General features: G+C 44.5%; 2 protein-coding genes across 6 annotated transcripts in view; one reads left to right on the top strand and one right to left on the bottom strand.

Moving 5' to 3' along the window:
• The window catches only part of TMEM234 (transmembrane protein 234), a 34572-nt gene that overhangs the window by 15874 nt on the left and 1164 nt on the right, over positions 1-17534 (bottom strand). The window contains exons 2-5 of one of the 3 annotated variants that reach the window (XM_037881802.2): positions 16153-16304; positions 15545-15611; positions 14901-14993; positions 12519-13703 (exon numbers count right to left, since the gene is read on the bottom strand). In XM_037881802.2, coding sequence (XP_037737730.1) covers positions 13633-13703; positions 14901-14993; positions 15545-15611; positions 16153-16304 — 383 coding nt within the window. In that variant the 3' untranslated portion in view covers positions 12519-13632. Of the gene's footprint in view, positions 1-12518; positions 14994-15544; positions 15612-16152; positions 16305-17534 lie in introns of those variants that run through there. The other 2 variants (XM_037881803.2, XM_037881801.2) reach the window with 2 other exon arrangements.
• On the top strand, positions 408-17099 carry DCDC2B (doublecortin domain containing 2B). Of its 3 annotated transcripts, none has more exons than XM_037881794.2 (11): positions 409-1062; positions 2704-2761; positions 3615-3670; positions 5144-5275; positions 5836-5982; positions 7286-7325; positions 8510-8578; positions 8828-9017; positions 10311-10414; positions 10830-10889; positions 12210-17099. In XM_037881794.2, the coding sequence occupies exons 1-11, from the start codon at positions 785-787 to the stop codon at positions 12285-12287; spliced, it is 1212 nt and encodes a 403-aa protein (XP_037737722.1). In that variant the 5' UTR covers positions 409-784; the 3' UTR covers positions 12288-17099. The 3 variants fall into 3 exon arrangements, with proteins under 3 accessions (XP_037737723.1, XP_037737722.1, XP_037737721.1); XM_037881793.2 differs by having other exon boundaries at positions 412-1062; positions 3594-3670; XM_037881795.2 differs by lacking the exon at positions 8510-8578 and having other exon boundaries at positions 408-1062; positions 3594-3670.

Below are 17534 nucleotides of genomic sequence, written 5' to 3'. Positions count from 1 at the left end.
AAGTGAGAGGTGTTTGGCTTGAATTCCTCTGCCAGCTGACCAGACTTGTCTGCAGCAGTTCAAGCTCCGCCCCCCAACTATCTTTCTATTGTAGATACTTTTCTGTCCCTCCAGCAGAGCAGGGAATTGAACCTGGGTCTCCCAGGTTATGAGCTAATACCCTAGCCACTGGACTATTCTTCCTCTCCTGCAGGCCAGCAGAGTAGTTCAGTCTCCATAGTCCATTTTGATGATGGTAACTAGGGAGCTAATTAATGCGGGGGGATGGGGGGGGTTGCTTTGTGATGCAGATACTTGTCAAATAGGTGCTGCATTGGCACCTGCCAAACTCATGTCCCACAGGCTACTGAGCAGTTATCAGAGAGTGACAACTTTCAGACACCTCCACTCTGGGCTGTGGAGGTAATCAGCCCTGTCTGCTCTCCTGAGCCATCCGATCTCCTGATTTTGGAGCTGGGCTGGGCTGGGCTGTGAGGGAGCTTTTGGTGCTGTTTGTGTGTAGTAGAGGAGAGGTACTGAGGAGCTGTTTGGTTCTCAGTTTGAGTGACTCAGCCTCCAGGCCGGCCTACAAAACTCCCTCCTCTTGCTGGGCCTGCAGCCATGGAAACGTCAAGAGTCCCTTTCAGAACACAGCTCTGAGAAGGGAGAGGGAGCACAAAGAGAGACAGCCAGCAAGGGCTTGTGCTTAGCACAAGGGTTGCTGGGGTTTTCCTCTTCCAGCCTTTGCCCTGTGCTGATCGGCTTGTCTCTCTATGATCAGTGGGGTGGACGTGGCTCCAGAGGAATGAGCTCTAGCACAATCGCTCTGGCCCCTGTGGCCAAGAATGTGATGGTATATCGCAATGGGGACTCCTTCTTCCATGGAAGGAAATTTGTGGTGAACCAGCGCCAGTTCCTGACCTTTGAAGCGTTTCTGAATGAGGTGACCAGCACCATTCATGCCTCTGTAGCTGTGAGGAACATCTACACCCCCAGGCAGGGCCACCGGGTCACTGAGCTAGAGGAGCTGCAGAATGGATGCCCGTATGTGGCAGCGGGCTTTGAGCGGTTCAAAAAGCTAGAGTGAGTAGATCAAACTGTTACTTCGGTCTCGGGACTTGATAAGTGACCTTAGATACCTATTCCCATGTGGCTACTGGGGAAGGAAGAGGTAACTGTGCAGCTGAAAACAGACAGCACTTCTGTGTGTGTTATGTTCTGTCGAGAGTTTGAGGCAGAGTGTGGAAAGAAATTGGAGACTGAGCGGGTAATGGGGGGTGCATGAGAAATTCATGCAGTGTGTTTGGTTTGTCATAAATATGGCTGACAGCGCTGAGCTTAGAGTCTCACCTTGTTTTGATTGACAGAGCCAGCTCATTCCTGCTCTCGTGCATGCCTCATTCACCATGCATAAGAACCAGTCTTTATCGAAAGAAAATCTTAGTGTAGCCGGTTGTGTGGCACAAAAGAATATAACAACTTGTCAGTAATCTTGGTTTTCACTTCCCATCAGATTATCTACCCTTAAAATTAATAGTTGGGGAAGTTAAAGGGACTTTAAATAAGTTTAATATTCGGGATTTTAAAGGGCATGCAACAATCAGCTGTGTGTTAGCCTGAAACTGGGAAGGAAGAGATCTGTCCTTTTAATTGCTTCACTCATTGGAATCAGGTGTGAATATTCCTAGATGTGCTGGATGAGACTGGAAATGTAAATCAAGGTGATCTTTCACATTATAAGAATAAGAAAATATCTGCAGAAAAATGTATGTTCTGGCAGGATGTTGGTATGTGCTGTGCAGTATTATGTTGCATTACAAACAGCTCTGTGTCTTAGGGAGCACAGTGGGAGTTAGGTGGGGCTATCTGCTGTGGACTTCCATCACAAGTGTCCGTCCCTAGAAATGTCAGCCACTGATGCATCATCTCCATTCTACCAGGTTTCTTATGTTCTGCATGGAGCAGGCATTTCCAAATGTGTATTTATTTTTCAAATGCAGCCTAAAATATAGTGGGCTGGATTCATTCCTTGCATAACTCCTTTGGAGTCAGTGAAGATTCATGAGGGATGAATTGGACTGAGTAAGTAAATATTGTGGAAGAAACTGTCAACCTGTATTTATTGAGCACCACTGGCCAGTGCTTGGAGTCTTGGTCAATGTCTCGCTCAAGGGATAAAACATGATGTTCACCAAAATGTGAAGTTGGCATATGTGGTATCTGGAACTCGGCCTGTTTGGCTGAGAATTGTTTCATTATAACAGTTGTTGGTTAGTCTAGCGTTCTGGAGGGCAGATGGGGAGAGACAACCAGAAGAAATGATAATTTCCTGCTGATAAGCACTTGGGAAGCAGAGAGTTTTATATACAATGTGAATGGCTGCAGCGTGAATGTAGGCAACACTGGCATACAGATATTTGCAGAAGCCAAGAACTATCAGCTGAGAAGTGACCTAACCAGTTAACATTGGTCCAGTTCTTGCTGGTATTGACCTCTAAAGAAGTAAACACTAGACATAACCATCTTGTGATCGTAATCAGTTAAAAACCAGCTACAATTTTGTTCTTGTAGCCTGATTAGTCCACAGCTTCACTTCTATTCATGCTGATGAGACTTAGAATAAGGTATTAAGTTTAATACATACAAATGAAGTTCTCCCCAGGTTAGGATGCTGGGGGTTAGAAGAGGTGTGTATTGATAATTTTCTTGCCTGTGTTTTTACAGCTATTTAAACCCTGGAATGAAGCAGCTCAGTGGGAGCAGGAAAAAAAATGGCATGCAGGTGAGTCTGTGTGGGAGACAGGTGGTTGCCTTGTTCAAACAGCGAGCAGAATGTAAGGCTCGGTCAGGGATTAGGACACCACCTGCTACTAGCAGAGGACGGGAGAACTTTGTCAGGAATTACTTTCTACAAGGCTGGTTGCATGTGTTTCTCTTCCTCTAACCACTCCCTACATGAGGGCCTGGTGGTGAAGGATGTGGGGGGAGGAGGGCAGTGTGAGATCTACCTGGGTATGTGACATTCTTCCCACCATGACTAATGCTGTAGAGAAAGCAGTATGGGGTGCTCTCCTGCCAATCTCTTCAAAATATCCACAGCTCATAAATAAGCTTGTCAGAACCAGCAGCTGGCTGCGCCCCGACCCCACCCCCATTTAAACATCAATGGAACTGAGAATGTCAATCCTAAACCGAGCAGGGGAGGCAGTTGTGCACAATGCACAGGAGTCAGGAAGAAGTGGGTGTGGGTGACAGGAATAAATGTGGGTGCCTAAGAATGAAGGCCCTGAAAGCGCTTTGGGAGTCAATGGGACATCCCCTGGGTGACTGCCAGCAGATCTGAGCCCTTTGTTTACATTCCATCACCATCATTAACACTTAGACCTATACACAGACTTAACCCTGGCAACCCTATGCACCTGGCCTTGCCAACCCATTTGTTGAGTGTGTGTGTGTGTGAGTGAGTGATTGAAGAGGCTCTCCAGGACTTGCCTGCCAACAAGCCCCACCTAGCAGCAATGAGACCATACAGCAAGTTAGGAAGTCCAACCTGGCAGGCAGCTCCTAAGCTCTGCGTTTGAGTGACATTTGTGTGCGCTGAATCTGGCCTGTAGATCCGCCCTGTTGTTCCCCAGAAGCTGAACATGGCAGTGCGATGGCAGAAGAATGTCCACCTGCCCTGCATTATACAGTGAGTGCCTTTTGACTTTTCTCTAAAGATTCCCTTCGGGAGCAGGGGAGGCTGGAGGCAGAGTCCCAGAGCTCAGGAACTGGGGAAAACTGACTTTGGAGGGGTATATTCCTGCCCTGGTCCCTCCCAGAGCTAGTTGCTATATCTACCTATGCCTCCTTCATTGAGAGCAAGTTCCTCCCTATCAGGACTAAGTCATTCTTTAGAAGTAAGGGACCCCTCCTCTTCAATGACCAGCCCTCTGTAGCTGGATATATTCTGGGCCCTGCTCCTCTAGCCCTGGGTTAAATGAATCTTGCAGCCTTATGTGTGGAATGGTTTTCTATGAGCACAATCGTTTCATTTTCTGAAACAGAACAAGCATGGAAAGCCCCATTAGTACCAGAGTTTCCTGGGCTTTTAACTGATTGGATCAAATACCAATTTAGTGTAAATCCAGTGTAACCACATTGGCTTCAACTGGGTTAACTCTGGATTTACAACAGTGTAAACTGAGAGCACAGTTTGGTCCAATATATGAAGCACTGGCTGTGCATATGGATTATTACAGGCTGAGACCTCACTGTTAAATTCTTCTGAATCCAGCGTGCTGTGCCTTGGGATGATCTGTCTTGACGGGGAGGAAATTTGTGACACGCTAACTGGAGATCACACTATCTGTATGTCTGACCTCGAAAGTCTGGCATTATAGGCTATCTCCAGTCCATTCAACAGGTTCCTGCTGAGATCATACTCTTCTCCTCATCTTTGAGGCTCTTTGCAACTCTGCCACTCTACTTATCCACTCTTATCTCTTCTGCCAACAGTGCCAGCCTTTTTTATTGCTCCCCCCACAACCATCTCTGTGCTTCCTCTCATGCTGCCCCTTGAGCTTGGCATGCTCTCCCCAAGCTGATCCATAAAGCCACCACTCTCCAATCCCTCCTCAAGGCCCACTTCTTCCATGGTGTCTCCAATTAAATGCCCAGCTGACAATGGACAGGAGGGGGGGGCTGTTGGCTATAGTTGATATATATCTTTTAAAAGAAAATTTTAACATGTGCCTGGGTAAACATTGTCCACATTTTGATGGCCTCCCTTTCCTCCATCCTTCATATATTGTCTGTTCCTAGGGGTAAAGGCGAGATAAGTACATTTGTTGTTTTCCTCTATCATTGCCTTGTTCACTCTGCTCCTACGTTGTATTCTGTTCCTGCCTCTTCATCTGTTGTTGTTTTAGATGATAAACTCTTTGGTGAAGGAACCGTCTTATATGTTTGTACAACACCTAGATCCAATCCTGGTTGGGACCCTTTGGCTCAACCACCGTGTACCCAATAATAAAGAGCTGGTTAATTGTGTGGCTATTGGAGAGCTACTGGCTTGGAAAATTCTAGAGGAGTTGGCTATTTGTTCATGGGGGTTGGGTGTACAGATACAGGGGGCTGGAAACACAGGTTCCTCACATATATTTTCTTGGCCCTTTTATTGAAGTGTTTTCCGGAATGGGGATTTGCTGAGCCCCCCTTTCCGACTGCTGCTCTCCAAGAGCACCCTGCAGGAGTGGGACGCCATCCTGGGCCTGCTGACGGAGAGAGCCAACCTGCGCAGTGGAGCTGTTCGAAAGTGGGTATCCATAAGAGGCACTACTGGCTTTTCCTTACCTCATGTCCATCTGGCCTATACTGTGTCCCCTTACACTGTTTAGTGGTTAGCACAAGAGGACCGGGAGTCAGGACACCTGGGTTCTAATCCTGTTTCTGCCACTGATGTGCTGTTTGGCCCTGGTACTCAAGTTTTACATTCTGTAAAATGGGGATAATACTTACCTCTTGGGGGCTTGGTGAGAGTTAACGTTCATTATGCTCAGGTGAAAAGAACTATAAGCAAATCATTATCCTCATATTATGCCTTATGTGTATGGGGGGGAGGGGAATCTTACTGAACAAATAGAGATTGAACAGTAAATAACTTAGCTGAAACACACTGGGCCACATTCACAGTGGTGTAATAACTCCGCTGACTTCAGCAGACCTCCACCAACCGTGAGACTGGCCCATACTCTGGCCTGTGTTCTATGTTCTGATCACAGGGTGTACTTCCACCCAAGCAGGATCATTTGCTGCTGCTCCCTCACCCGCCCCACTCCCATGCTTTTTTAAACCCCTTGCTATCTTCTCCCATAGGCTCTGCCGGCTGGATGGAGTCCCAGTCTCCAGTGGCAAGGAGTTGGTGAACGGTGAATACTATGTGGCGATAGGGGTGGAGAAGTACAAAAATCTGCCCTACTTTGAGCTGCTGGTGCCTGAGAATTCTAAGCACCGGGCATTACGGTAGGTAGGCAGGTACCTGTGGCCTAGAGACTATGCGTTATGCTGGTCCTAAACTTAAAAATAATCTTCATATTTATGCATGGGAGTGAGGAGAGGGGAAATAAGGGAACAAATGACTAGTTCTTCCTGTAACTTAATAATCACTCAAGCCCCAGTTTTCAAAACTCTGACTTTTTGGGTGCCCAGTTTGAGACCTGTAGGGGCCTGATTTTCAGAGCTGCTGAGCCACCTGTAACTCCAAAGCCTTAGGTGTCTCAAATTGGGCACCTAAAACTGGAAATGCTCAAAATCTGTGGCCGCCTTTGAAAACTATGGCTGGAACTAACCCAAAATCACTTCAAAAAGAAATGCCGCAATGTTGAGCCGACGTTCAGCGATGCTCTCCTGGTGTGATTGGAACCTGGGAGCCCTTCCCCCCATCCCCTGGCAAAAGTGTGTGTTGTCTGAATCTTGGAAACAACTTTAACAGCTTTTATTGAGTTTGCATATCAAATTTCCCAACTTGAAATGGGAAATGTGAACACTTAAATCAATTTCCTTATTATTAGGATTCTGTTGTGAGAGTGTCTGTGGCCTTGGATTAAAATAATCTGAATTATGATAGAAGTCAGGGTACAAATATGATACAAGTACAAAATTGTTGGGTTTTTTTATGCATGTTAGTGTCGGGCTGTTTTTAACATGTACAAACCACCCTATGAAATCCCCATGCCCAGCACCAGAAAAAGATTGGTTGGCTCAGTTTCCCAGTAGTCCTGTAGCAAGGGCCAAAAAGCAGTTGTCAGTTGAGAATAGCAGCAGATTTTGCTGGTCTGGGATTGGCAGTGGGATAGAGCCTTCCACCTCTAGGATGGTGCTTCAAATCTGGCCTAGGTCAGCAGTGACTAAGAGCTTCTTTCTTTTAATCACCTGCTGGCTGTTTAGTGGCCCGTGTGAAATGAGTGGTGGGTGTTGATTCAGTTTAGAGTCAAACAGCTCTTCACAAGCATCATGAATTCTCCTTCCTGCGGGTCGTCTCAGCAGAGCAGTCCAGTCGTGGAGTCAGCGCCCTGCTCAGATTAGGGCTGAGGCACACTGGTGGGGGAGCCTGCACTGATGCTACCTGTGCTCTGCCTGCTCTGAGACTAGAGACCTCCAGGGCTGTCAATCCAGCACCTTTCACCAGCGCTGCACTTGCTTGTGAATGTGGAAAAGGAAAAAAATGCCAGGGTGAATATTTGTGCATGCGCATCCCATGGACGCACACCCTGTCGCTGAATATGTTGGATCTCAACATGCTGAGATTCGGTTTTCTGTGTTTCAGGAACCATCCAAATAACAGACGCAGGATCCACAATCACGGGGTAGGTAGCTCAGCCTGCGTGGGCTGCTACATTTACGCTACAGACCAGCTGTCAAGCTGGTTTAGACATAAATCTGTACATAGTGGACACATGTAAATGGATGCAACAGAAAAGCTTCCCCCGACACTGATTCTGATACAATATCCTCTGGATATGAGCAATGGGACTTGGCTGGAAATGCCCATCTTTGCTTCATTTCTCTCTGTTTTAAGCAATAGCGGCGTTCTCCTCAGCTGCCCTATGAAGGCACCCTACTTGCCCGCTCTTTATAGTATAATTGTAACTGGCTGAGCTTGTGAGGCCTTTACATCAACTCGATGGCATTTTTCTGTTTGGACATTCCAGCCTAATAATACCGCTTATTTTAGCTCTGTCTCTATCTCCGCTGAGTTTAAAATGTTGACCATCCTGAACAGGGGAGAAAAGATGAGAGAGAGAATAAGAATGGCTGGGGGAATGGGTAGCCCTGGCACAGGGTAGAATGGGGTCACACACAGGGGGCAAGGGGAGATGAAGGCGTCTGATATGGGGGAGAAGTGGAGGGGGCTGCAGGGAGTCCCTGACATAGAGGAGGATGGCACACGGGGAGAATGGAGGGATGCAAGGAGCACCTGGTGTGTGCAGTAAACACAGCCTACAGAAGCAACGAAGCATGCAGCCCCCGAGTAAGATCATTAGTAGATCTTAGTGTTTTGCCATGGCGTATTATCTTCATCCAACAGAAGCTTCCAGAGCAGGCCTTAAACACCTCCTTCTTCCTTAATTTTGGGACCCTGACGTTGACTTCTTCAGATCTTATTTTTGGATGGTCCTGGTTGTGGTGTCTTTTCTCTGGCATGCCCGTGACCAGCAGGAGACATTTGTGTAGCCACTGGCCATCTGGTTCTCCTTTCTGTTGTACAGTGCTCCATAGAGCTGGCTTGCAAATTTGGGCTTGTGCCCTTCTTTTTGCCACTTTATGATCAATAAAGGCAGCTGTTCTGAGAATCCATCTTGGAATGGACAGGAGAGAGTTCTTGTGTGAGTAGGAAGTGGTCATACAGGGATCTCAGCTACAGGAGCTGGGGTCGGCTGGGCACTCCACTGAAAACGAACTGTCCCACCAAGTCCTGGCTGCCATGCCCTTTTGGAGGGGTGTCTGTCTTGTTACATTTTGTTGAAACATTTCCTGTTCTTGTTCTCAGTTTGGTAAAAGCTATGCCACTTCCCAGGATGGAGCTAGCGATTCTGCCCTCACTGATCCACCTCAGCAGGTAATGAATATAGCAAGCACTGGGTGTGACCCACTATAGTTAAACTGCATAGCAGTTTGCATTAAAACCTTGTTTTCAGGACTGGTATCATATGGGATCCTGCCAGTCAGCTTTGAGGTGTACTGGTGGGGCCATATTGGGCAGATGGCCTAGTGTCTCTATAACTAGTGCTGTAGAATTAGTCTCTCATTCTCACAAGCCCTAGGTTAAGAAACAAACTAAGGATGTTATTGTGAATGTTAATTTCAGCCAGACTATCGCAGGGTGCAGTCCACAGGAAATGAAGAGGAAGACAAGACCCCCGTTCCTTCTCCAGCAGTGCGCAGACAAGCCGGGAAATATCCATGCAAAGAGGAAGAGTCTGTTTTCCATGCTAAGCCTGTCCGTGCAGGGCAAAACAGGAAGAATAGCAGGAACATGCAACACTGGCCTGACCAAGGTAAAGAACACTATGAATGTTTAGGAATGACAGGGAATGGCTTTAATTTGATGCTAAGGGAGTAATCTGTCTAACTCGGAGGTGCTACAGGGGAACAGTGGCTAGTGTATCTCCTAAGTGCTGTTGTAATTCCATTCCTTCCTCTCCTCAACAAACACCCCATGAATGAGACTTTCTTGAGACATGAGTCGTTGTGAAGCTGAGATACTGAACTCTGTCTGGAGTTGCCTTGAGTTGCACCCCCGCTGTATCTGCTGGTGCAATAGTTAAAGAGCATAAAAGGTGAAAAGCAAATGTGTCTGAACGCCTACCAGCAAACCAGGGAAGGAACTTTGGTGGATGTGGAGCTGCTCTGCAATAACTTACGAATCCTTTATGTTGACCTGGTTATTTGGATGTTTACTGTATGACTATATTGGTTAAGTTTAATAGGGGGCTGCAAAGAAAACAAGCAGGAAGGAAACACAGTGGTTCAAGATAAGATCCCCCCATCCCCTTAGTAAACACCTAAGGTTTGTTAAGAGATAATGCCAGGATGGGGAAAAGGCTGTGAATTAGAGATCAAAAGCACTACAGGAGTTTAAAAAGGAACTCTTTCTCTCTCAGGAGGGGGAGGAGTTGTTGGGGAGCTGTTTGGGGAAACCAGACTGACATAGGCTCCTCTGGGGTGTCAGGAGTAGTTAGGCGTGCCTCAGTTACCGTCCAGGGATGGTAAGTGTGTAGGTAAGATAGACTGATGTCTTAAAATCATTTTTCTCTAAGTGCTTTGTTCCTACTGTTAAACAATACTTTGGTTTAAGAAGGCTGTATGATCACTCTATTCACCATTGGTCACAGATTCCCGAAAGGAAGAACAGCAGGTACCAAACCCAGTTGGACCTGCTGGGTAAGCATGGTCAGTGCCCAGACCTGATCTAAGAGTGGGGAAAAATGCATGATTCCACCCCAGAGAGATGAAGGCATGATGTCTAACAGAGTGCGGGGGGAAGTCTGGGAAACCTAGAAAGGGGACAGAGGTGCAGCTCACCCTGTAACTGTGTCAGGAACATTTTTTTTAAATGAGATTTATGAACCGACCCAATGTTTTCTTAATCTGACTTGCTATATAAAATCAAACTCTAAACATGGTTAACAGCTTATTAATGCTATTTCCTCAGTGCTAGCAACATGGCAGGCAGTGATGAAAGGCCCCCAGAAACACTAGACTGGACCTAGCCATTCCTATCGCTTAAGCTGCACTAAGACACAGCTAGTGTCTGTGATACCCTCTTAAGATCTTTCTTCTCCTCACAGAAGAGGGAAGTGTCTATAAAGTGAAAGACCCGAGGAAGGAGATGCGAGGTGCCCAGGAAGTTGTGGAGGACGAATACACAAAGATGGAGCTACCTGTTGATCAGGTATGAGGTATAACTTTCTCTGGTAAATTACTAAAAGGCTTTTTCTCTCCTGCATTACTAACTGTCTGGGAGCTCAGGCTGCTCCTGTGAGATCGGATGAGGATACAAATTTTGTATCCGCGCAGGGCTCTAAATATAGGATCTCAAAGGGAGGGAATCCACTGTCTGCAGCTCATAGCCTATGAGGCTGCTTCCCCACCTTCCAGATCCTATATCCACCCCCCCCGGCCATATACAGAGAGTTGATTCTTGTGGATGTGAATCAGATGTGGATCCACACTTTTGCATTTGCACAGGACTCCAGAGATGGCCTTTCTACAGGGCTGTAAGAGTCATACGGTTCTCCAACAGAGCAGAGACTTAAAGATAAAATAGGTTGCCCCTGATTTTTGTCGTTATTTTCTCTCTTCTCCAGAGAGCTGCCAAGACTGTGGAAGAAGTTATACCAAAAAGCAAAATGACTCCTCACAGCAAGGTACTGCTAAACAGTCCAGTATACTTGTAAAGTGTGTGTGTGTGTGTGTGTGTGTAAGACAGAGAGTGTGAAAGTAAACAAGTTAAGATTAGATACCTAAGATGCAACTGGTTTTAATTTAACAGGAGGGTAACTCAGTACAAATTCTTAAACTGACACAAATTTGCTATCCCCTAATTGTGACTTATAAAGCAACTGATACAATAAACTCTTAAAACCAAAATAACTGCACACAGTATCAGGGGAATGCTATGCCACTTACTGTGTGCTATTGTCTCACCTTGTATAACTGTAGTTGTGGTTACAAACCTTCACTGTAAAAACCTCTTTATCAGAGGCTTAGATTTTGAATGTGTAAAAGATTGACAGCTGAATCTTGGCATCCTCCAAGGGTGGCGGAAGTTTGGCCTCTGCAGCTGAATGTCTCAGCCTGCAGCTGCCCTAATCTTTAATACTATAATGCAGCCTGTTAAGACTACTGGGGTCCTGATGGTGCAGTGCATGCTGGGACCAAGTTTCTGCAGGTTGCACCTCTATTAAATATGGAGGCAGGAGTATTTTATTTCATATAAATTAGGCATTGCAAGTGGTGCTTTTAGACATGCAAAGTATGGATGCTTGTGGCACACACACAATCAGCTGCTCAACGCATTTGTAACAAATCTCTTCAATCACTTAACAGCAACAGTCTGAAACTTTTCTTTTGCAATGAATAAAATCCCAGTTTTGTGGAGTTTTTATAAAGGTGCCTGCTCTTTGGGGGCAGTAATTTTTCTTATACTGGTTTTCATAAGAATTTCTAGAGTTAATGCATTTTGTCCCATTGCATATGTTATGGGACTGCTCCTGTTCCTTTTTAAGATCAAAGGTAAAATTCAGACTTAAATCGGAGCAGTTCCTAGCTAACATCAGAATAACCTAATGAAGCACTCTGGCCTCTGGGGTGAATTTGGATCCTTGTACTCTGTATTTACTTCACAGGCTGGGGCAGCGTTTCTTTGCCTGCAAAGAGTACCCTGCTGCCTCCTGCAAATGCTGATGTTGTGGTAGTTGGCCTTTCATCCACAGACCTCAAATTGCTATACAAACACTTATTTGAGCCTCATAGCCTTCCTGTGCTGTAGGCAAGAATCCCTAAGCCTATTTTAAAGGTGTTTAGACTGAAGCACACAGAAGTCCGCGGTCATATAGCAAGTCCATGGCATAGCTGGGAACAGTACCCAGAAATTCTTAATGCCAGACCCTGACTGTAACCACTATACAACACCACGTTAGTTACATTAAAAGTCACTTGTATTGTTTTGTCTTTAAATGGGGAAAGTTGGGAGCACTGACAGATGGCGGAAGGCCTTGACAATGCGAAATTACGGCAGTGACTCAGAGGAGGAAGAGAACTGAAAGAGCCATTTCTCCGACCGTGTGAAGCTCCAAAGAGTTAATGAAGTGACTGTGATGAAATGGAGATCAAGTTAGCTTTACTCTCTGTGCAGTGGTGGATAACAACATAAGCACGTTGATCAAATCCAAGGATTTTAAAAAATGCTTGTTTTAAATAATAAGAATGCCTTCATTTCCTGGGCTTTGTAAAGCAGGCTTCAGCTGAACAATGAGTCAGACACATTCATAGTATATTTTTAAAAATATAAATTTTAATATAAACACTTTTCTTCCTTTCTTGGGGAAGGTGCTTTGGGAGGAAGATGGGAAATGCCTGGGCCTACATTTTTTAATTTCCACAGTCAAGGAGCTGGTTTGTATCTGAAATGGGGGGGAAGGAATTAATTTTTACTGTACAGAATAACTTTTACTCGCCCATGAAAGGGGAGTCCTTCTGCAGCGGAGAGACTAGCTGGGTTCTCAGTTAAGTTGTAAGTCTCAATCCGGGAGGGACATTGGCTCAGAGCATTTGGTAATAATTTATTATCCAGTAAGTGCTGAACAAGACAAGTTAAGAATAGTCCCTGCTCTGAAGAGCTTACAGTCTAAGAGGCACACACGGAAGAAAAGACATTCTGGAAAAACTGAGGAGGGGATGAGTATGAACCTATCTAGTTTGTTCAGCCTTTGGGTTCTAGAAATACGGTGATGTAGCAATTAGAGTACAGTGCGGAGTCTGAGTGCAGTAGCTACCTCCGGAAATAAGCTTGGTGAACCATTTTCTGCTGTCCCGTGTCAAATATTCCCCTGATGGATATAAAGGGTTTTTTTTTCAGATTTTAAAATGTACTATCTAGTGATGAGATGACCCTTCAACTCTGCAACCCAGTTGTTTACATTTTTTTTTTTTTTTAACAGAGTAAACTCTGGTTCCAAATCCCTCACTGTGTGGGTGGGAATGTCAACATGTCCATCACGGGGATGTACAATAAATGGAGATTACACCATGGACTCCAGCAGTGTGGAACTTTGGGAGACTTAGAAGGGAGGTCGGAGGAAGATCGGGACACTAATTTTTTGCGTAGGATTCTGCATGTAAATTAAGTATTGGGGGCTCAAACCCCAAATATTCAAGGCTTAGTGCCCCCAAAAGAACAAGACCTCAACCTTGAAAAGGCAAAGAGACTCCAACAACTGTTTTCAGAAATCTTCTTCTTTAGGTATCAAAATTCACCCTTCCACGTTGCCTTGGTTCTAGACCACAGCACTGGCAGCTGATCTGGGTCCAGAGAGGCAGGGGGTACCTATCCCAAACAATGGCATTACCTTCTGCGCATTCTTTCTTCTTCCACTGTCACAGTGTTTCTCACTCGTTCACAGAACCAGCTATACACAGAGCAACTCCCAAGATAGTAAGCAGCATTCCTACCACTGCTCCTAAGGAGACAGGACATACAAAAATGGGAGGAATCATGAACACTCACCACTAATCAGTTAGGCCTTGTCCTCCGTTCACATGCTACAGTGATGATGTGGTTTGACTAGCTAGATAGAGAGGATCAGAAACATGCTAGTTCTGGATGAATTTCAGTAGCGTTGTTAATAGCAGGTTCTAGACACTCTTCCTCACACCGGTGCAGAGGTTTGTTGTTTTTTTTTTTTAAATCTGTTAACTATATTATAAAACTACGGACAGCATAGCGTGTGTGTATAGGAGGCTGGAGCACAGTTCTTAGGAAAAAAGTCCTTGTTTGCTCTAGTCAGGGAAACCTTGTTAACGCTGTGCTAACAATAGCTGTGTTTAAAGACAAATGTAGCTATTAGCATGGGCCTATAGAGCTGGACCTCATCCCAGTCAGTTACAAACAACCTCAAATTTGCAGCCATTTAATGAAGTTATCTAGTGTCACACGCTGGACTGAGGGAAGGGATGAGGAAGAAGAATCTTCATGGGTAATTTAGGTTTTTATAGAACATCTTTCTTGGCCCAGAGGGGTATTAACCAGTTCTGTTCTGCTCACATGTCTTTATTTTGTAAAGGCCTGAACCTGAGGTACGGTTACCCTTAACTCCCATTGACTTGAACTGTACAGGACGCCTCTAAATCTACAAATTTCACCCTCTCTCAACAATAATCCTAGAAAGCTGAATAAGCTGTTTGGAACAAAATGTCATCACACTTCAATTTGCTTGGTTTCTTCCCTCCCCTAAAGCACTCACAGGATAACATTCTTACTTTCTGCAGCTTACCCCCAGTGTAGCTCCTTAATGTAAAAATATTAAGTTACTACTAGCAGAGTAGAGTTGTCTAAAACCTAGTTTCAAATCCCTCAGTGAGACAACAGCAACTGATGATCGCACACAGACTAGTGTTATCTTATATCCATCCATGAGAAGGTAGGATTAACCAGATCATCACTCTGTACATATCTAGGGGAGGGGTCCTCAATAAATCCATCCCCAATTATGATAAGAAGAACAGTTTAACTAACCATACATCTTGCCCCTAGCATTACATGATCTAGCTAGAGATCACACCAAACAATGGTAATCTAGATGTTCAAGGTATGGTGCTGAATGCCAAGCTGTGTGCAGAGCACATATATAAAAGCACTGCACTGAAGTATGACTTACTTTTACCACCAATGTCTTCCCCAAGAGTCTTCCCAGTTACTACTGTGACTATCAAAGCCAGAGAGTTACAGAGAGGCACCACCAGGGACAGGTCTGAAATTGAACAGGGAATGTTGACATGATCAGTTAACCACAGTTTAAAAACTAAATCTTGTAAAAATCACTTTCTCATCACCAATGCAAAACTGCTGCTATCCTGTTATGTGTAGGCTTGGAAGGCTTAGATTTTTGTTGGTAAACATTGGTTTCACCTTACACACAAACCAATGAAAAAATATTTACAGATAGGCAAAGTGAGAAAAATGCTGCTTGAGAACTTCATATATTTTAACATGTGATGTGACAATTTGTGTTTTAATGATTATAAATATTTAATTTTTTTGCATCTCAAAGGCTGTCATTAAATAATTGCCTGTCACACCCCCCATAATTTTCTGCAATTGTGAAAATTTAAATTGATAAAAATACAAAAAATGTTTAATAATAAATGTCAATGTTATGTCAAAATTAAAAAATAATACATTCTGCCAAGCCTAGATACGTGTAATTGATTTCTTGGCTGGGCCACAGATCTTCTCAAGGATGAAATTGTCTATCCAGCCCCAGCTATCCCACCACACTGAAACATAATGGGAAGGACTAACCTGTGGATGCCAATGTGAGGTAGTAGATTATTGATCCACACTGGTTAAACAGAAATGGCACCATGTACTACAAGGAAAACATAACATATTCAGTCACTGCACATGAAATGACCATATACACAGCATGAATGTTATGTGAGGAAGTGAAGCTAGTTGTTAGAGTGGGGAATTAGGAACCAGGATTCATTTGTCCTATTCCTCACTCTAGAAGGAAGTGTGGTCTAGCAGTTAAATCACAGGGCTCTGTTTATGGTTGTGCCACTGACTCCTTGTGTGAATTGGGTCAGTCTCATAACTTCTCAGTTTCCTAGTCAGTAAAAGAGAGAGAACACTTATTTCACAGGAATGATATGAGGCTTAATTAACTAATGTGTGTAAAGTGCTTTGAAACCCTCATGGGAAAAGTGGTATCATATGCAAGCTAAATGGAATATCACAAAGGATAAAAATTAAATTTCCAATAAAAACCATCAAGCCCAGAGCAGATATAATTAAATGGTCAAGAAAATTAATGTTAAAGCCAGATTAAGCCACAGACATTCAAAACAATCTCCATCCAGGAGGCCCCCTTGGCACTATCTGAAATGGTTTGGAGGGAGTTCTAATACCTTATAATTGAGGCACAGGAATTTCATCTCTGCAAGTAGCTGCAGCACCCGGTTCCTTTGCTTCACCTTCTCCAGTCCCTCTGTCCCCGTCTTCAAAAATGGGTTTGTCCCTCCCCATAGAATAGCCACTAGGACCAGTGCAGACACTTCCCCTGCAACACAATCACAAACCACCACAGTTCAGGGATTATTTGTGTCCTGTAATATGAGTTTCTCACTTTAGTTCTTACATTATCCCAACTCCGTGGCTGCATGTAGTGCAGGGTGGAACTTGCCATTTGCTCTGCGACTAAACTTGTGTTCTGAACATCAGTCCTGCGTCTGCCACTGTGACCATCACAAATTCCTTCACTTTCCCCCTCTCTCCTGTGTTAAAAGCCCAATTGTGGAAAGCACCCAGAACTCCCATTCTACCCTCTCTCTCATCCTTACTGCTCTCTCTAACTCAATGCACTCCCACCTGTTTGGAAGTCTCTCACTCCATGTGAGTCAAACTATCAAATCCTTCTTTAAACCTCATTTCTTCCATAAAGCCTCCTATGGAATGATCTTACCAACCAACTCTCACAAAAGAACTATAGTCTAAACTAAAGAACTAAAGTCCCCAGCATAGTATTTGTCTGAGGTCAACTATAAGCTCCTAGGCGTAGGGGTCTTTTCTTACGATGTCTTCTGTAATGTAGCAAGTACATGTAGTGCATCTGTGTTATTAACATAGTGTTATTTACTAAATAACAATCAACCTTAACAATGTTGTGACCAGCTCCCCTACAATAAATGCAACCCAATCATCACATCTGCAAGCACTAAAGAATGGGAGATGTTAAAAAGCTCTGCGCTTTTATGGTGCATTATGTATTTTAGAATAGTGCAAAACACTGAACAGTCCTGTTTGAATGCTGCTGATGGTGCAGTATTTTGCAATAAACGTTACTATGTGATGTTCACGCAGGTTTATTACACATTTATTTGTGCTTCAGTTCTTTTTCTGTCCAGTTACTATTGCAGATTATTCCAGTCCATGAAAGCAGGTTAAATAAACTATCAGTGAGAAAGTTGGGCTCTACATTACTTTAGGGGTCTTGTTAGCAGTGTGTTGTGGCCCAGTCAGTGCTGGCTTGAGATGTGTTGGCACCAAACACAAATCAGTTTACATTTGTGGCACTCCCCCCATGCCACCAGCCTGGAACCATGCGGCATTTGTTCAACCTGCAGCGTGTGCCAAGCAAAAGGAGTTGAGCAGCTTTAAAAAATCTGGCTACATCCTGATGCCCTTTAAAGGTGATGTCCTGGGAAGCAGTTGGCACCCGCTCAACGAACAACTAGGCACGTTTGTGTATACAACAGAGGTGGGCAAACTACGGCCCGTGGGACTGTCCTAC

Source organism: Chelonia mydas, chromosome 19 (assembly GCF_015237465.2).
Source record: "Chelonia mydas isolate rCheMyd1 chromosome 19, rCheMyd1.pri.v2, whole genome shotgun sequence".
In the NCBI taxonomy this organism is placed as follows: domain Eukaryota; kingdom Metazoa; phylum Chordata; order Testudines; family Cheloniidae; genus Chelonia; species Chelonia mydas.
The sequence above is the reverse complement of the archived record's forward strand: the minus strand, read 5'-3'. Positions and strand labels throughout refer to the sequence as shown.